Source organism: Rattus norvegicus, chromosome 3 (assembly GCF_036323735.1).
Source record: "Rattus norvegicus strain BN/NHsdMcwi chromosome 3, GRCr8, whole genome shotgun sequence".
In the NCBI taxonomy this organism is placed as follows: Eukaryota; Metazoa; Chordata; class Mammalia; order Rodentia; family Muridae; genus Rattus; species Rattus norvegicus.
In genome coordinates, this window is record NC_086021.1 from 177040330 (window position 1) to 177060751 (window position 20422).

At 49.7% G+C, this 20422-nt stretch overlaps 1 protein-coding gene across 3 annotated transcripts in view; it reads left to right on the forward strand.

Annotated features, from left to right (window-relative positions):
• Window positions 1–16258: 16258 nt before the first annotated feature.
• Window positions 16259–20422, forward strand: part of Ptpn1 (protein tyrosine phosphatase, non-receptor type 1) — a 49837-nt gene continuing 45673 nt past the window's right edge. For 2 of the 3 annotated variants that reach the window (XM_063283103.1, XM_063283104.1), the window contains exon 1: window positions 16259–17543. In XM_063283103.1, coding sequence (XP_063139173.1) covers window positions 17481–17543 — 63 coding nt within the window. In that variant the 5' untranslated portion in view covers window positions 16259–17480. The remainder of the gene's footprint in view (window positions 17544–20422) is intronic. The other variant, NM_012637.2, reaches the window with a different exon arrangement.

Here is a 20422-nt window from a genome sequence, read left to right on the forward strand (position 1 = left end):
CCCCAAAATATATTTTTAAAAATTTGGCTGGATGGATGGCTTAACCTCCAAAGCCCTTGCAGAGGACCTGGGTTTCTTTTCCAAAATCCATACCGGGCGTAGCCAACAACCGCAGGATATTTAATCACATTGTGAACCTCGAGATTGTACTATTGACTGAAAGAAAAAAAAAAAACTGCTTCTAGTTATGGTGTGGCTCACCCTTAGCACACAGCTTTAATCCCAAACAAGGAAGGGAAAGTTAGTTTGTAGAGAAAGCACCCATGTTTCGAAGTGATGTCTAATTGAATGGCAGACAAAGTGATGAATCAGAGAAAGATTTGACAGAATAGGATGTGCTCAACTCTCACCAGAAGAGAGAGGAAAGGGAAGCAACTTAAGGGAGAGACAGACAGCACAGAGAGGGGAAAGGAGGCAGTTTTTCCAGGAGAGCTCTACAGGTTGCAGAGAGAACAGGCTAGACACAGGTGAGGACAGGATGAGCCTGAGAACGAGAAGGAGCCAGAAGATTAGAACAGATTGCCAGAGTCAGGAGAGGCCAAGCAGAGCAGCCAGACGGAATCAGTCAGCTTGGAGAGGAGTTTGAGCCAGAGCAACTGATTTGAACCAGCCAGCCAGAGCTCAGAAAGAACTAGAAAAGAAGGCCGTATTCAGCAGCAAATCTCAGAGGCTGAGAACATTCTAGGCCTAGATTAGATTGTATGGAGACCAGAAGCTTCCAGGACTAAGCCTAGGTTGTCAGATTAGCAGACATTAATTGCAACAGGAGAATAAATGTTACTTTTATAGAAAGCTCCAGATCTAGCGATCTGCCGCCCTATTCTGGCCTCCCCCAGTGCCTGCCTGCATGGACACACACACACACACACACACAGCAAATAAGTAACTTTTTTTTTTTTTTGGTTCTTTTTTTTCGGAGCTGGGGACCAAACCCAGGGCCTTGCGCTTCCTAGGCAAGTGCTCTACCGCTGAGCTAAATCCCCAGCCCCGCAAATAAGTAACTTTAAAAGAAAACTTCATATCCTAATATGGATGGAGAGATGGCTCAGTGGTTAAAGCGCTGACTGCTCTTCCAGAGGTCCTGAGTTCAAATCCCAGCAACCACATGGTGACTCACAACCATCTGTAATGAGATCTGATACCCTCTTCTGGTATATCTGAAGACAGCTACAGTGTTTATATAATAAATGAATGAATAAATAAATAAATAATAAATCTTAAAAAAAATAAAGTGTCTAAAATCAAAACCAAGGAAGCAATCCCACTCACAATTACTAAAAGAACACAACAGTCATGCCAAAGTAATGAGAGGTAAGTTTGACCATGTGTTTTGTTTTGCTCTCTGATAGTGTGTTAGTGTGAGAATTTTTGTCACTCTATGGGTGAATTTCATCAGAAGACGCCAGATTCTTAGCCGTGTCTCTACCACAAGCTGCAGTGAAACCTGTTTGCTGTGCCCCACATCCCTAACTCACCAGTGCTGTGCTGCTGCCAAGGCCCACAGGGACGACCAAACCTCCCAGGAGTAGGCCAGGGAGTAAATCAGCTCGGAACATCTTCTAAGTTCGTGTGTGGTGTGTGTGTGTGTGTGCATGTGTGCGGTGTGTGTGTGTGGTGTGTGTGTGGTGTGTGTGTGTGTATGTGGGGTATGTATGTGTGATGTGTGTGTGTGGTGTGTATGTATTGTGTGTGTGTGTGTGTGTGGTGTGTGTGTGGTGTGTGTGGCGTGTGGGGTTTGTGTGTGTGTGTGGTGTGTCTGTGCTGTGTGTGTGGTGTGTGTGTGTGTGTGTGGTGTGTATGTGTGTAGTGTGTGTGTGTAGTGTGTGTGTGTGGTGTGTGTGTATGTGGTGTGTGTGTGTGTGATGTGTGTGTGTGATGTGTGTGTGTATGTGGTGTGTGTGTGGTGTGTGTGTGGTGTGTGTGTGTCTGTGTGTATGTGGTGTGTGTGTGGTGTGTGTGTGGTGTGTGTGTGTCTGTGTGTATGTGGTGTGTGTGTGGTGTGTGTGTGTCTGTGTGTATGTGGTGTGTGTGTGTGGTGTGTGTGGTGTGTGTGGTGTGTATGTATATGTGTGGCGTGTGTGTGTGGTATGTGTGGTGTGTGTGTGGTGTGTGTGTGTGCATGTGTGTGGTGTGTATGTGTGTATTGTTTGTGTGTGTGTGTGTGTGTGTGTGTGTGTGTGTGTGTGTGTGTGTGACACAGGGTTTCTTTTACCTCAGGCTGGCTCTGAACTGGATATATAGAAGAGATGACCAGGAACTTCTGATCCACCTGCCTCCGGCTCCCTGGTGCTGGGCTTACAGATGTGTCCCACCGCACCACTTGTTTGATGCGGAGTTGGAGATGGAACTCTGGGCTTTGGGCTAGGTCTTTGGCACCACAACCCCAGCCCCATATCCTGCTAAGTTCCTAGGTAGCGCCACAAAGGGACTGTGTTACAGGCAGCTGCATAGAGGTCACCCCCATGACTCCCATGAACCATGAGACCCATGAGGAGATGAGAATTAGGCAAATGGGCAAAACAGCCCGGTGATGGCTGGGGTTGCCCTTTGGAAGCTGCGTCTCCCTTCGAGCCTCAGTTGAAGAGGTGAATCATTTTAGGCTTCTCGGGGTGAAGGTAAACCTGAGCTGTGAAGACACACAAGTCTGACCAGATCAGTGATGTGTTCCAACTCGTTGAGGTATACCCATGAGATAATTTTATTTTTATAGTAATTGGTACCCAATATTCTCTGTTGAAACCTCTGCTTTCCCTCTGGGCAGAAGTAAAAATGGTAGGAGTCAGGGTGGCAAAAGCAGACAAAGCGAGGACAGCCAGTCCTGCACAGCCCTCTGCCCTCCCCGAGTCCTCCATGAGCTCAGGAGGAAAGACTCGATATTTGTCTAGATCTTACAAACCCAGAGGCTGGAGTTTGTGAACGTGTTCCAAAACAGGCAACCTTGGAGGAAGGGACTTCCTTCCACCTCCCTCAGATTCCACAACCTGCCAGGTTCTCCAAACTCAAATCTGAAGTTTTAAAACCGTGGAGGAGCTAGAGAGATGGCTCGGTGGTCTGGAGAGGTTTGAGTCCTGCTTTTCTAGAGGACCTGAGTTCAGTTCCCAGCACCTACCCTGGGCAACTCACAGTCACCTGTTATTCCAGCTCCTGGAGATCCATCCAATGCTGTCTTCTGGCTTCTGAGGGTACCCACACACATGTAGCATACAGACCCACACATACTTGGTTATATTACCAGACTCACTTTGCAGAAAATTTCAAAATGTGTATCTATTAATATGTGAATTGCACATAAATATTAATATGTACATATATACAAACATGTGATATATACATATGTAAATACACATGTATGTGCACTTGTGTATATGTGTATGTGGCATATACACATACGTCACATACATACATACACACACATGTATATACACTTTTCTATGTATGTTCTTTAATTCAAGAAAGTATTTCCAGGGCTAGGGAAGATGGCTCGGTACCTGCCTCAAACAAGCCTGATGACCGAGTGCCGGTTTCTAGAACTCACGTGAAAGGTAAACTCAGGGGCTGGAGAGATGGCTCAGTGGTTAAGAGCACCGGTTGCTCTTCCAGAGGTCCTGAGTTCAATTCCTAGCAACGACATGGTGGCTCATGGCCATCTATAAAGTGATCCATAAACCCTCTTCTGACCTGCAGTTGTGCATGCAAATAGAGCAATAGAGCACAAAAAAAAAAAAAAAAAAAAGCTAAACTCAGTAGTACAAGCCCCCAGCATCCTGGTGTTCTTTCAATAAAGCAGAAAACCGAAACAGGACAATCTCCTGGCACTTACGGGCCAGCTAGCCTGGCATATGCAGAGACAGAAGGCAACATGGCCGTGATTGACACCCAAGAGTTGCCCTCTGACCTCTGTGAGTACATCATCCTCACTCACTCCAGTGGACGTGCGCACATCCACCTATATACCCCACACCTTACCCAGGCAGAATTTCAAGCTTGAAGCCATCCTGGGCTACATTGGATGTCCAGGCCTGCCTCAGCTACAGGACCAGCCCCCGTGTCACGGGAGAAAATAAAATCATTTGAACACGATTGTCGTTTTTAATTTTTTTTTTCTTGGAGAAGTACGTGAGTCTCAGATTTGGTTCAGAGTTCGTCTCAATGTTGCCTGGTTCCTCATCTCCCCTGTAGCTGGACTGCAGGGAGTGAGGGGCAGCAGACAACTCTCTCCTCACTTCTCTGGAGCCACAGGGAGGGAGGAGGCTGACAGTCTGCTTAATGACTTCTGCATGGGCCCCACAGGGAGGTGGCTGGCCCTGTGACCTTTACACTTAGCCTGGGGAACTCCAGGGACCTCTCCCAAAGCAGGCACTGTGGGGCATCCAGGGTGGGACTCTCAAACTTCATTTAGCTCCAGGACCAGATGCCGCTTTTTTAGAGGTGTTAGGAGTGTTTGGGTTCTGAGTTCAAAATAAGACACCTCCATTTGACGACTTGGTTAGGAAGAAGGTGAACCTGCAGCCCCCTGTCTTCTGCTGATGTCACTGGAGCCCCATCCTCTAAGGCAGGATTGGATGGGAGGACCCTGCCTGAGGCCACAGTGGCCATGGTGGTGGAAGATATTGAAGCGGGGAGAGAAGGGGACACCATGAATAGCTTCTCATTGGTCAAATTTAGCTCAGTTCCTCTAGGGACTCTGGGAGACTGCTCTGGTCAGAGTTACTTTGCCTTTGCAACAGGTTGGTGTGCTGGTGACCACCCCATCCTGTGTCACCAGCATTGGATGCTATGGGGTGTTCTTAAAGGCTGAGCCCCCACCCTAGGGATGGAGCAGCATCCACCCAGGGGCCTGAGCAAGTGCCCAACCACAGAGCTCTGGGGAGATTGCTGAGGGCAGAGGGCCGCAGTAGGTTACCTGCAGGGTCAGTGTCCACTGGGTCCTGCATAGCTCACTCTGCAGGGAAGCTAAGCCCCAGGTTGTGGGAGCTGCTGTCAGTCCAACATAGCCAAAAGTAACCCTATGTCATTACCTTTCTCAAGATCAAGTCTCAGGTAGTCCAGGCTAGCCTCCAACACAACCTATCCAAGGATGACCTTGTATTTCTGATCCTCCCGATTCTGTCTCCCAAGGGCTTGCATTACAGACAGGCTCATCAGGCCTGGCTCACACGGTGCTGGGGGCGGGACTCAAGGCTTCCCCACTTGCTAGACAAAAGCTCTGCCAACCAAGCCACATCCTTGGGCCCAAAAAGCATTCCTGAGAGGGGCAGAGGGAGGCTGGGAGTGAATCAGCCACAACTCAGGGCAAGAACGGACAAGTGACAAGCAGCGCTCAGGGACAACATCTCCAGGCTTCTCAGAAACGCCTGTGGGAGGAAACTTGTTTTTCAGTTGTGTCCAAAGATGGGGATTGGACCACACAGCGTGGTTGGTGAGGAGAGGGCAGGCCAACCTCTGATGGAGACACAGAGAAAGAGAGAGAGAGAGAGAGAGAGAGACAGAGACAGAGACAGAGACAGAGACAGACAGAGAGACACAGAGACACAGAGACAGAGAGAGAGACAGAGAGACAGAGACAGAGACAGAGAGACAGAGACACAGAGAGAGACACACAGACAGACAGACAGACAGGCAGGCAGACAAACAGACAAAGGAAAAATTCCAGGGTTGCAGATGTGTCTTGGGATAGAAGAGGAACCAGGGTTCCAGGACAATGCTGTCATCGCAGTACTTGGGAATCTGAGGCAGGAGGACTGCGTTCAAGCCTACTCTGGGTTTCGCAGGGAGACCCAGCGTCAATATAAGCTCAGCAAACTGTCAGCACGGACCCCCAGAGGAGGAGAGCACCCCAGGCGTCTCCCCTCACCGAGTTGCCAACCGTCATCATATGTCACACCGCAATCAGAAAGAAGAACAAAGGAAGAAATAGAGAAACGCCTGGCCTCAAAGGCTGGACACTCGTCCATGGTTCCCGAGCCTCCTTCCTGTCTGCCTGCTTCCTTTGCCCAGGATGTCCTGGGTCAAGGCTGGGCCAGCTGCAGAGGGCAGGGGAGGGGAAGTTCTAAAGGGATTGGGGCCCTGGAGGTGCAGATGACATCACTTCCCCCTGCTCACTCTCTGCAAGAGCCATCTTGTCCTGGATGACACGGGAGGGTGGTGGGGTGGGGGACTGATTAAACTGGGTCTGGATGACTCATTTCGTAGGTTCGTTCAGCAGGAACTTGGGAGATGCCTCCTCTCACCAGACCCTTCCTGGGGCCCTGAGGTGTGTGCCGGCAGAGTTGATGTCAGTCTGACGAGGCTGAGTCTTACCTCCAAGAGAAGGGTTGTGGGAACAACCTAGGTTCCCATGAAGGCCGGAGTTCTGTTTTGAGGCCTCTACCCGGACCTCCTAAAATGAAGAAGTCAGGAGTGATGAGGGAGATTCTGACTTAGAAAGGCGTGGTGACAGGGTGACTCTGGTTCTTTCCGAATGAGTGTTCTCAACTTTCAGAGCCTGCGGTGCCTGGAGGAAGGCAGAGAGAGACCAAAGGAAAAAGTCACAGGGGACTTGGGCTGGGCCTTAGTCGTATGAGGAGTTCTCAGGTACCTGAGGCAGGAGAGTCAGAAGTTCAAAGCCACCCCTGGCTACCTGGGACCCTGTCTCAAAAAAAAAAAAAAAAAAAAAATCACAGGTCAGCCACATGTCACCAGCCACAAGGAAGCAAAGAGCCAACCCCATGCTGCAGGGGATGTGAAGAGGTTGTGGTCTCTACCAACAGGACAGACCCAGTGGTTTTGCTCTCTGGTGTTTTCTTGGCTGCAGATGTTTCCTCCCCTCTCTCTGCCATGCCAGGATCCCTCCTGCATGTGTGTCTCTTTTACAAGAGGAGCAACGTTCTCAAGAAAGCCCTGGGCAGACTGTGCCTCCCGCCCCCACCCGGGCATTGCCCAACATGTCCAGGCCCTGATGCCAAGAAGCCCTGGAAAGGGGCCACTTCCCTTCTACAGAGGCTGCTAGGATGCTGCCGGGGGAGAGAAAGGTGAAAAGAGAGCAGAGAGGATGTGGACGGCCAAGTGGGGGAAACGTATTCCAAGTCCGGCTGCTCCCAAAATTCCTTTAGTCCCTAATCCCAAGGGCTCTAAAACCCAGGTGCAGTCAGAGTCTTTCCCGGCTGTTCAGAATCTCAGGACCCTCAATACCATATGGATCAGGTCACCTGACTCTAGAATTGGTACCTAGCCCCTTTCCTTGACCAGCCGTCATCAATATGGCGCGGAAGTGGGAGAATAACATGGGTCTGGTTACTGGGACGCAGGTCTCCACCGACAGACGCCCCTAAGCAAAGTTCATTGTCTGTTTCTATTGTTTGCTTATGGGTATGGATGTTTTGTTTACGTGTGGGTCTGTACACTATGTGTGTGTCCGGTGCCCATGGGGGCCAGATGAGGGCATCAGATCCCCGGAATTGGAGTTATAGATTGTTGTGAATCGCCATGGGGGTGTGGTGAATGGAACCGAGCGCCTTAGCAAGAACAGTAAGTACTCTCAACCACTGAGTGGCTTTCCTGCTGCAACAGCGTTCACGGTGACAGTGAGGATAGAGCTGGAAGCCCTTGGGGGGAGAGGAACTAGGTACAGTGGATGCGGACAGGTCCTTTGGACATCTCTCTTACATAACCGGCTGAGTGTGGTCAGTCTGAGACTGAGAAAGGTCTTCCTATCCATCCTCCCACTAGGTTGTCCGCACAGTTCAAACTCGTGCCCCAGTATATTATAGTCTAAGCAGAAGAATGGAGAGAAGGTAAAGAAGAGAGGGCTGTATGAACCCCCCCATATATTCCCCCCTCGCCCTGGCCCCGCCCCGGCCTCGCCCTGGCCCCGCCCCGGCCTCGCCCTGGCCACGCACCCGCCCCGTTAGAAGTGGATCACAGGAAGTTCTCTCTCAGCCTTCGCACCAAAGTGGCGCGTTTAGCTGCAAAGGATGTTGGGAATGTAGTCCATAACTGGATGGGCCAGCGTCCAGCTTCAAACCCATTTGTGTGAAAGAGAGTTGATATTGGATTCAATTTAGGATCTGAGCCCAATAGCGTGGATGAACTTATGGCTGCAAGTGCAATTGTCTGGAGCTGTCAGGGTGACACAAGGTAGAAAACGGAGCCACACAGTAAAGTTGTCCGCAGTTTCATCCACGGGGCCACAAGCCCGTTCTTCTGGGGCCATGTTAAGTGTTTCCTGCATGTCCTCCTGCAGGTCTCACGTTCTCAAGGTTAGCTGCTAATCTGTGACAGCCAATCTGTGTCTTAGAGAAGCTGCTCTAAGCCCACTTCTTCCTCTCTGCCTCCCCACCCTCAATAATAAAAGGAAAGTTCCTACCCTGCCCACTAAGGGTCTGGCTTCCTCGCCCACCCCAGGTCATGGGCAGCAGGGATAACTAAAGCTCCTGTCTTCCATGGTTCTCTGCAGTCTGGGTGAGGCCATCTGGAGAGTTGGCAATACATTTCCCAAGTCCAGGTCCCTCAATCTTCACATATCCCAAATGGGAATCCTCTCTGTGGCTTTCCTCCATCACAAAGGAATCTAAATTGTCCTCATTGGGGATCTCCGACAGGAGCCGTTCTATCTCCACATGCACAGAGGGAAGCTGGGCACGGGGACACCCACCTGTGACCCCAGCACCAAAGAGGCTGAAGCAGAAAGGATCATCAAGAGTTCGAAGTCTGCCAAGCAGTGGTGGCTCACCCCTTTAATCCCAGCACTCGGGAGGCAGAGGCAGGTGGATCTCTGAGTTTGAGGCCAGCCTGAACTACAGAGTGAGTTCCAGGACAGCCAGGAAAACTCGGTCTTAAAAAATTAAAAAAACAAGCAAAAACAACCAACCAACCAACCAACCAACCACCACCAAGACAAAGAGTTCAAGGTCAACGGGGAGGAGGGTGTGACCCTGGTCACTGTCTCAGAATAAAAGGCTGAGAAGATGACTCAGTGATATGTGGTGACGTAAGCACAAGGACCTGCATTTAATCTCCATAACTCAGGTGGTTACGGGCAGGGGAGGGGGTGTAATCCAGGCTGAGTGGCTACTTTTATAATCCCAATGCTGGGGAAACAGAGTCAGGCCAATCCCTGGGGCTTGTTGAACTGCCAGCCTCCACACGTCGACGCGGTCCAGACCAGTCCCACCAAGCCTGGATCTGGGACTTGCTTTGTCTCAGATGACCTTGAACTCTGAGATCTCCTTGCCTTAGGCTCCTGGGATTCATAGTCATTTTGCCTCCATAGAGATCTCCCTACCAAGATCCAGGTCAGATACTCGTATCTCCCAGCCTCAAGATCAGGATCACAGGAGAGCCTTCCAGTTCTGGATTGTGGTTCATTCCAGATATAGTCAAGTTGACAACCAGGAATAGCCACTACGATCCACCCCTTGTCAACTTGACACAAATATCTCATGTCCCCAGGAAACAATAACAAAGTCATGAATAATATGATATAACTATTCCGTATACATCAGCATCTAGGGAATGACACCCAAAGTTTCCTCTAGCCTCCACACACATGTACACACACCTGGACATGAACAAGGGCCCAGCCAGGTCACAGATCTGCCCGGCTTGTGCACATACCATCCCCTTGCTGTTATGGACCAGACAACTCCAGGCCCAGCTTTCTCCCACTGGCTTACTGCAGAGAACTGGAGAGAGGCTTGCTTAGCCCTGGAGCTGACCTGAGGTTTATGCCCAGTATATGTCGCCATTCTATTAACAATTCTTTTTTTTTTTTTTTTTTTCCGGAGCTGGGGACCGAACCCAGGGCCTTGCATTTGCTAGGCAAGCGCTCTACCACTGAGCTAAATCCCCAACCCCTCTATTAACAATTCTTATTACTGGGCCAGTTAGATGGCTCTGCGGGTCAAGACAGTTGTTGCAAGCTCGATGACCTGAGTTCAGTCCCCAGGACCAGCATGGCAGGAGGAGATCACTGACTCCTGCAAGCTGCTCTGGTCTCTCTCAGAATGGCAGCACAAGACTACTCCATTTCAAAGACAGAAACTGCTCCAAAGGTGTTCCGGTTTGGGGTTTTAATAAAATGTCCCCTAGAGCCTCATGTGTTTGGACACTTGGCTGCCAGCTGGTGATGTGATTTGGGTGTTGTGGAACCAGGGAGATATGGTCACACTGGTGAATATCAGGTGTGGGGTGGGCACCGTGGGTTTTATATATATAGCTTGGCTTTGTTTCAGGTCCTGTCTTTGTTTCCTGATTTGCTATGAAGTGAGAGGCTGCACTCCCACTGCCCAGGATGAAGCCACTCCAGGATGCCTCTGTTGTACTGTTTTCTTTCTTGGAATCATGTGCCACAATAAAATAAAATAAAATAAAATAAACCACCACCAACAAGACCTCTCTTGGCTCTTAAATGGCTTCTGTTAGATGTTCTGTCTCAGAGACAAGAAGAGTCGCTAAGACAATACCTTTCAAAAACCATGGCCATTAGACCACCCCTCTAAGACCAGCTATTTTAAGAGGGCTGGTGACCTAGCTCAGTGGTATAGCACTTGTGTAATGTGCACAAGACCTCGGGTTCAATTGCCCAACACTTGAAAACAAAAAACAAGAAATAAAAAAATTATTTACAATATCAAGACAAGGAAAGTACAGCCTACCAGGGATAGGGGCCGGTCTGAGCAGTCGCACAGGTTGCGGGTACACCCACTGAGCTGCCCTGCTCGCCGGCAGCGGCAAGATGTAAGGACTTTTAAAGAGCTAGCCCACAACCTCTATGCTTGATATCCTAAGAACCCTATTAATGAAACCCTTGCTGCTAACTAACTCGAGAGCGCAGAGCACTGGACACGCCTGTTCATTTAACTAAATCCTCCCCGCTTACGTAAGACAGAAAAGGGTGAGAAACTGGCTTGCCCAAGAGCAAGCTTGCCCAAGGCAGTCAGGTTCCAGGATCCGGACCCAGAACCGCTGGTCTCTGAGTGGGGAAGTGCCCTGACCCGGCCAGGGAGGGTGGGGAAGTGCCTTGGCCTCTAGCAACCCTCCCAGACTCCACTTTTGCTGAAAGCGTGAGGCCAAACCTCATTTCCATCTCTGGGTTCCACTTCCCTCCTCGAATCACCCTCCCGCCCCCCCCCCATGCTTCTCTGCAGCCTTTCTCAGCACACACGTGACTCCCCAGTTCCCCTAAATGCCGCCTCCTCTCGTCTCTTCTTACGAGACGGCCAGCTTGGGATTATATTTGTGTGTTTATTTATAATGGCCTGGAATCAAGTCTGAAATGTTTTCCGGCAGCGGAGAGGTGGGAGAGTCTCTTTAAGGGTTTGAAGAGCCTAGTGAGGACGTGAGTGGGGCGGGGCTTCGGGTAGCCCCGCCTCCCTCCCGGAAAGGGTGCAGAACGCATATTCACATAACTTCAGAACCAGAAGTTCAAGTCCTGTGCAATTGTGGGCAAATTGCTTAATTTCTCTTTGCTGCAGTTCAAACGGGATTCGTAATAGTGTAGTTTTCCACAGTGTTAAGTTAAAATTAAATTTAAAAAAATTTTGAGGTAGGGTCCATGTAACTCAGACTGAATTTGAACTCTCTACATAGCCAAAGATGACACTGAACCTCTCTGGACTGTTTGCCTCCACTCCCTAGTGCTAAGATTACAGGCATGTGCCACCACACCTGGTTTTCAAAGTAATAGATGTCACCATGATTGGCATTTTCAAGGCCACTTGTGCTATTTTTAGAGCTCATGGAAATTCCTGGGGTGACTACAATGTCCTGGAGGAGGGCACAGGTACTTCGGCCAGATGTCCGTCCACAATCAAACCCTGTTTTACCCTTCCAGCTGCACGGCCTTTGTTAAGTGATTATGACCCTCTACGCCTTGATTGCTTCATGTAACAATCTTCCTCTGGACAGAGACTGTCTTAGACATGGTGCGTGTGCTCCCTCCCTCCATGGGACTTAGGAGACCAAACATCAGGATATATGCTGGAAGAGAGGGCTTCTGGGTCATCCCTGTCATCTGCAGGAGAGAGCTCACCCAGGACCAAAGTCAGCACAGGGCAAGAGAGAAGGGACTGAGGAGACACAGAGTCCCACTAACATTACTCCTGAGCCCCTAGATCACGCTGTGCCTGAAGCAGGAAGCTTTTGGATTTCCTATTTTCACGAGCCAATAAACTTCCCATTTTGCAAAAGCCACTTACAGTTGGGTTTTCTCAAAGGAAATTATCTAGGCCAGCTCTGAGAGGTTAAGCAACTTGGTACAGGCCCAGAACTCTGGGCTTGGGACTCTGAAGTAAGTGACAGCCTTGCACTCTCTGACCTAGGCCCGCTGTTGCCCTGGGATGTGAAGATTGTACCTCTTTACCCTTCCTGAGAAAGTGAAACAGTTCAGAAAACTTAGAAGGACAGTGGAGTTTACTTGACGCCCAGACAGCTGCAGCCTGAAGCCCATGTCTCTTGCTACCACAGTCTGGCTTCCTTGGACTGGTGACTCCATCTCAGGGACTGGCCAGCTAAGCAGTCCAGGTGCCCAAATGTGCTAGGGAATCCAGTCTTGAGGCTCAGGGAGATGGACCAGGCTCTTCCTGCCTCTGGGCTCCCAGCCTGGGTGGCTGAACTGGACGTTCCTAGGGACTTGGTCTATGAGAGGCAAAGAAGACCTTGTCATCCTGACTTCTAAAACCTTCCAAGGACCGGTGAGGGTTTGGGGAAAATGACTTGTACACTTCCAGCTCAAGGGAGATGGTGTTGGGCAACACAACCCAGCCCCACTTATGCCCAACATTTACAGTTAATGGCCAAGAGATGACAAACACGTCAAGCAGACACGGAGTGTCATTGCACGTAGTAAAGGGACAGGGTTGGGGTGGGAGTTATCAGGAGAGGAGCAGGGATGTCTTCGTGGCATTAGAATGCTAGACTGTCAGTTACCTGGGATTCTAAGCTCTGAGCTGTGCTACGCGTAGGCTGACGTCCCTGTCCCGGCCACTTGCTGGCCTTGTTCAGTCAGGGGTCAGCAACAGCCCCATGCTTTGAAAACAGCTGTCCTGCTCTACCTGCAAGTCCTGGGATGGTTAAAAAGTTGACTGATCACTGACTTACAGTAGTGACTTCTCCCCTTAGCGTAATGGCTCTCGACCTTCTTAACGCCTCGACCCTTTAACATACTTCCTCACGCTGTGGTGACTCCCAACCATAAAGTCGTTTTTTGTTGCTACTTCATAACTGTAATTTTGCTACTGTTATGAATTGTGATGCACATATCTGTGTTTTCCTGCAGTCTTAAAGTGACCCCTGGAATGGGGTTTCAACCCGCAGGTTGAGGACCGCTGCCTTAGTAGAACCTACAAAGAGAAAGTCCAGAACCCAGTGAGGACAGTGCAGCATTTCACAGGCTCGCCTGGCCACACATGGCTGCCTTGTTTACTTTTTAATCAGCAACGGCCATGGTCAGGTTGGGGGTGAGTGTGGGGGAGCCTCCCTGGCAGGGCTGGCTTTGTCCATAGGGCTTGGGGGCAGGGAGGGGAGAGATGACACTTAGGTCCTAGAAGTCTCTGTTCTCGGCAAATGTCAGGTGCCTGAAACATGAGGAAGGAGAGATTCTGCCCTAGTAGAACAGGACTGCTAGGAGGTAAGCCAGCATGGGAGGACAGGAGGCTTCCCCTCCCCAACCAGGTGACACTCAACATGAGACTTGGAGAGAAGACACACAAGCAGAGGGCCCTGGTTAGGACTGGATGGCACAAAGATCCTATGGTGGAAGCCAGCCACACATACTGGGATGGGACCCAAAATGGAGGGAAGCAAACAGTGGAGAGAGAGGGAGGAGAGGCAGATGGGCTAGTCGCCAGGATCATCTGGGTATGGCAGGCAGGGCTAGGAATGACCTTTATTCTCTTTAAAAATATACACATTTGTTTATTTGTCTTAAGTGTGTTTTGTGCACACATGTGGCATGTGAGTGCACGTATCTGAATGTGCCTATTTTGTGTGCCCAAACATATTTTGGGCATGCACATGCGTGCATGTGTACGTGTTCAAGTGCAAGTGCATGCATGCATGCAAAACGCGCAAGTGTGTGTAAGAGTGTGTGTCTGGGTGTGTGCTCACAGGCGTGCCTGAAGAGGCACTGATCCCCCCAGAATTGGAATTACAGACGATTGTGAGACATTTTGTGGGTGCCGGGGATCTAACAGTGGTCCTCTGCAAGAGCAATAAGCGCTCCTAACCACAAAGCCATCTCTCCAGCCCTGGACCAGGCATTTTTTTCTAAGCAGAATGACAAAGCGGGTGTTTTCCTCTGGAAGGCATCACCATGTCTGGCGCTGATATATGGAGAGTGGATGTGAGACACTGATACGTGGCCTCTCCTTCAGGGTTAGTACTTCTCATGGGGTTTCATTGTCTGCCACTTCAGTGGGTTAAGTGGGGCCCCTAAGAAGTCACGTCACCACTGTGACCTTATTTGGGAAAACAGTCTTTGCAAACGTCACTGACTTAGGGGTCTCCGGAGAAGATCTGGATCTACTGGACTGGCCACTTAACATCTGGGACACAACGACAAGTGTTCTTACAGAATAGACAGCGTCAGACAGGAGGAGCTAGAGAGGCCCTGTGAAGATCAGGCAAGGGTGACGCCTGTCAGAGCTAGAAGAGGCAGAGAAGGGCTTCGTGCATCAGCAGTCAAGTCTGGGGCCTTGTGATCAGTGACTAACTGCGCCCAGTGACACAGGCCTGTCATCCCAGCTATTCAGGAGGCTGAGGCAGGAGGACAAAAGTTCAAGGCCTATGGAGGCACTTTAGAAAAACTGTGTCAAGCCTGAGTAACATTTGAGCTACTGGGACCCCACCTCCCGAGAGTCGCTTGCATAGGGAACTACTTTCATTAGGCAACCTCCAAATGTGGGGTCCCCAAAATTTTCACCAGGATAGTCAACTTTAATGTTCTTAGTGAAGCACTCTCTTTCTAAGGATGTTGCTTATCAGACCAGCTGTCTTTATTCAGTAGGAATTAATAGGCTCCCTGGGTGAAGCTGCCAAGTTTGAGGGCTTGAGTTTGAGTCCCTGGGTGTCACAGAACAGAAGAAGAAAGTCAATTCTAGCAAGTTGTCCTCCATCTGACCTCAAAATGCGTCCTGTGGCACACATATAATTAATTTTAATGGGCAAAAGAAATTAAATCTACCTACCTGTTTGCTACTGTTTGAAAAGTGGCTGAGCCCCTCGATACAGTAAGCCCATCTTCCCGTCTTGTGAGGTAGACAGTCATTTCTCTTCTACAGTGGAGAAGACCAGGATGGAAAGCTTTTTTTAAAAAGAATTATATATATATATATATATATATATATATATATATATATATATATATACTCTTCCGACCAACGGACCGTCAGGCTAGAACCCAGTCCCCCTTCCCATCTATCAGACTGTCTTGTTTGTGGCTTTTTGAGACAGGGTTTTGCTCTGTACCAGGCACTTACCGTGTAGACAAGGCTAGCCTTGAATTCTCCATGATCCTCCTGCCTCAGCTTCTCAAGTGCTAGGAATACAGACAGGTTCAGGTGCTTAGCCCTGCTTGGCAATGCTACCTTAGACAGGTACTTTGTCTCTGCTTGGCTCTGGTCAGCCCTAAGATGAGAATCAAAATGCCTCTGTGAGAAGACGGATGTGGAGAATAAATGAAAACAGGGCCTTTGCTTACCACAGCACTGGGAGAGCAAACTGGAAGTCACTCAGTCACACCGGGAACCAGTGCTGGCACAGGACACTGATCCAGCCTAAGTCTGCCTTTCTATCCTATGGTGAGTCCAGAATGGATGTTTACAACTCCAAGTTCCAGTTAAGTTTCTCCAGGGAAGGCAATCCTATCCTTCACATATACTTGAAGGAGCCCATGCACCAGAACCATCACTCAATGCTCACCCAGGGCAGTCTGAACATACCCCAGAAATTTCACCTGGATGACTTCAGTGAGGAAGATTCTTTATTCTGTTAAACAAGTTTTTAAATTTATTTGTATGAAGGTTTTGTATGCATGTATGTACGGTAGTATGGTATCACATGTATACCCTGTGCCCTTGAAGATCAGAAGAGAGCCTAGAACTGGAGTTAGAGTGGTTATGAGCCACCATCAAGCCCCAAGGAAGATTTTCTCTTTTTGTTGTTTTTTTGTTTTGAGACATTGTGTATCTGGCTGTCCCGGAACTCACTATGTAGACCAGGCTAGCCTGGAACTGGAACTCAAGAGAACCCTTGTTTCTGTCTGGAGAGTAAAGAGGTTTTTTTTTTTTTTTTTTTTTTTTTTTGAGTAAAGAGTTTAAAGTCAAGTGCCACCACATCCGGTCAGGATTTTCTTGATACTGCGGAAAGACAGAAAACTAGCACATGTCCCATTGGTTCCTCCTGCCAGGGTAAAAATCCCATGGACTTTCCAAAGTTTCGGGAGAGCAGGGTGGGCAGCTGGGTGTTGACACTTGTCCAAAACTCGGTAGACTGAGGAAGGCAGATCCGGAGCTGGAGGCTGGCCTGGGCTACGTAAGGAATTCCAGGCCAGCTCGGGCTACCGAGTGATTCACTGTCTAAAACAAACACTCTGCTTGCTGGGATGTGGCCCGATTGTGTCCTTGCATGCATGGAGCGCTGGTTTATCTCCTCCCCCCCACCCGCCCCCCGCAATGCATGTCTGTGATTCCAAGATGTGGGAGGTGGAGGCAGGAAGATCATCCTTTGCCTGACGGCAAATAAGAGGTTATCTTTGGCCTGACAGCAAGTGGGAGGCCAGCCTGGAATAGCGTGACCCTGAGTTAAAAATAAAGAGCGGAGCCCGAAGTGATGGGACACACCTTTAATCTCAGAACTCGGAAAAGAGGCAGCCGGATTTATGAGTTCGAGGCTGGTATTGGTCTGCAGAGCAAGTTTGAGGACATCGGGCTACGAAGAGAAACCCTGTCTCGAAAAACCAAGTCAAAAGAAGTAAATGAATAAATAAAAGAAAAACAGATAGAACGGGACAGGAAACGCCGCTCCCACTCAACCGCCCAGTTCGAGGCCACGCCCTCGACGCCTGACTCAAACGGCTGGCTCGGGGCTCGAAATCAAGATACGCCCCCAGCCCCGCCTTGGCCCACGCGTCCTAGGCGCGCCGCCGGGGGTCGCTTGGGCAACGGGCGCGCGCCGGCCGGAGTGGGGAACCCGGGAAGCCGCACGCGGCGCGCGCAGCAGGTCACCTCCTCCGGCTCAGGCCTTTTCCACTAAGCCCCTCCCCCGCCCCGCCCCCGCGGAAGTGCCGGCAAGCCTCTTCGCTTTCTGACTGGTCCTCCGGTGCAGAGGGCGGAGCTCGCGGTGAGGCGGGGGTGCGTACTTCCGGCTGCCGGCTTGACATGCAGAAGCCGCTGCTGGGGAGGTTGGGGCTGAGGTGGTGGCGGGCGACGGGCCTCGAGACGCGGAGCGACGCGGCCTAGCGCGGCGGACGGCCGAGGGAACTCGGGCAGTCGTCCCGTCCCGCCATGGAAATGGAGAAGGAATTCGAGCAGATCGATAAGGCTGGGAACTGGGCGGCTATTTACCAGGTGCGGAGCCGGGGACCCTTAGGCCGCGCCGTCTCCCCGACCCTCCCGGTTTAGGGGACCCCTGTCGCGCGTCCTCGCCGCCCTAGACCCCACTTGGGGCTCGCGGCCCTTGCGACACCCCCACTCGCCAATATCTCACCGCGGTCCGTGTCTTCTCCGAGCCCCCCCAACCCGACCCCAACATGGCCCAGCCACCCTTTGTCCCCACTAGTCCACACCCCTGCCGCTTCCTTGTCTGGACCGGACCACCTCAGGTCCTCTTCCTTTGTCTCCTGGGGAGGAGGGTGGGCTCGCCGACACCCCCCGCCCGCGCACATTTCACTTCCTCAGACCTCAGTGTGCGGTCGTGGAGGCCCCTGGATGACAGCCCCCTTACTCCTTCCTGCCCATTCATTTGTTAGACGTGAGCTGGAGAGTCTGTTCGGTGCTAGGCGTTGGAGATGGTGTGTGTTAAACGCCACCGTAGACCTACCCTACCTCCCAGAGAGGCTTGTAGTCATACAGACACTCAAATACTGATCATTGCAGCTGGTGACAAGTGTTGAGAAGAGAAAGACCCGTTCCGGTGGAGGGTCTGCTGCCTTGTCGAGGGGATCACGGCGGGGCTGCTAGGGAAGGAGACTTGCCCTTTGAATAGAGCAAGGAGTGGCAAGCCAGGAGGGTAGGGGACACGAAGGGCACACAGAACCCATTCCTATAGCTGCCTGAACCTCTCTAAATGGCCTCTTTCCTTGTCGTTTATCCTTTGATCGTGGGCTGAGATGGTTTCTGTTTTCTGAGATCCGGTCCACTTGAGAGGTTCTGGGGGTTCATAAATAAAGTATTATGAAAGTAGGGTTTTCCCTCCTCTATGTATGAAACAGCGAATTGAAAACGCAAAGATGTCTTTACAAGCAGCTAAGTCCTCTAAAGAAAATAAGTCTTCTGATTAAATGTCAGTGCGGGGGTTGTGAGGATTAACCAAAACCACACTCGCCAGGCATCTTAAATAAGCATGTGCAAAGTAGATCCTGTTCCTTGTGTAAAGAGAGCAGGCTGTTTATTCTGCTTTCAGCTTATGGGTTCAAAAGACAGCGGGTGAGACCCATCAGCTGGAGAATTGAAATCTATTTTGAGCTTCACTTAGGAAAGTAGAAAGCCTCAGGCTGTTGTTTGGTGTTCTTGACTGACAAAACCTTTTTTGGGGTGGCCTTGATTTCTAGATTCCTTGACTGAGTTCTTTTTACTCGGGCCTTGATGTGCGTCAGCTTTCTGGGGGCTGATATATATTTATAGCTAGTGTAATCTGTGTAAGTAGATAGATCAATAGTAACGTTTGTACTGTCTAGCCTTCGAATTGGCTGGACAGATTCCACTAAGGAGTCAGATCTGTGGGCAGATTTTCTATATCAGATTAAATGCAAGTGGGTCCCAGAGTAACAACAGCGCATGAAGACTGTCATGTAAGCCACTCTGAAGTGTGGAGGTGGTAGGTTAAACAGACCATCCCAAGTGGAGACAGTTGAATCTTTAATGCTGAAACAGACGATTTGGTAACAAATTTGCATCATAAATAAGTTATGGTAGAATTTTTTTTTTTTTTTAGATGTTAGGTCAGAGTGGCCTGCCCTGACATCTAAGCCTTGTTAAAGTTGTGTTAAGATTGTTGTTGGCGCAGAGAGGGCTGGCTTTGAAATCTGTTTTCTTCGTTCTTCTCCAATTTCTGCTCCACACTTAAGCCCCACAAGTTAAGTAGGATGTCAGCCTAGTCACAAGTGCTTGCACCTTGGGCTTTCCTAGTGTGGGTATTTTATGCTCTTTCTCTCTTCTTTTTGTTTTTCTAGAGATGGTCTCTCTGTGTAGCCCTGGCAGTCCTGGAACGTGCTCTGTAGCCCAGGCTGGCTTTGAACTCATGGAGATCCTCTTGCCTCTGTTTCTGGAGTGCAGGGATTAAAGAAGTGTGCCACCATAGTTTCTAAGACAGTTATGGAAGTACTTCCCTTGTTTTACATTTTAAAAGTAGCCTTTTGTCTTACAACTGTGACCTTTTTGTTGTTATTGTTTTATTTTGTCTTTTAGTTTTTGCTCAAGACAGGGTTTCTCTATGTAACAGGTCTTGGCTGTTTTGGAGTTTTTGCAGACCAGGTTGGCCTCAGACTCAGAAATCTGCCCAACTGCCTCCAGAGTGCTAGGATCAAAGATGTGTGTCACCACACTGGCTTCAGTTGTGCCACTTTTTAAAACCAGCATTTGAATGACCTTGGCTGAATCTGAAGCTAGTTTTCTAAGATAAAGGCTAATTTATCCAAGCCTTTGTCGTTGTTTTTGTTTTTTGAGTTCAAAGAAATGTGTTTACAATTGGTGGAAAATAAAAGTTTTTTTTTTAAATAAATGCTTGACAATGTGTCATAGTGGGCAGCATTATCACAAGTCCTGTTTGGGCTTGTCATCTGAGAGCACGCGGCTTTGCTGACAGCTGCGCAAGGAAGCGGCAGAATCATTTCCGTATTCTAATTTGTTTTCTAGTCAGACCTACAAGGTCTGTCTACAAACTCTGAAACAAATGGGCAAAAGAACAAAAGGTGAAGCAGACGCTTGAGTGCTGGGGAAGGTGGCAGCTTAAGAAGAAATATCTCCAGGCAGCACACCTTCTGGGAGGAAGCCGGAGTTTTTTAATCTCTATGTTAACAGGTGGCTGATGAGTCAGATTTGTTTGCCTATGGAGAGGGCTGTGAGAATGGCTTTCTCTCCTTTAGCATTTGCAAAGGAGTGGTAAGACTACAGGAGCGATTTAGAGGGCTGGCCGGAAAGGAGACTGGCTTCACTAGCCCAGGGAGAGCACTTGCTTGACCAGATGGAAGCTGTGCCTAGAGACACTGCCTCCTTCAGTAGTGGAAGGG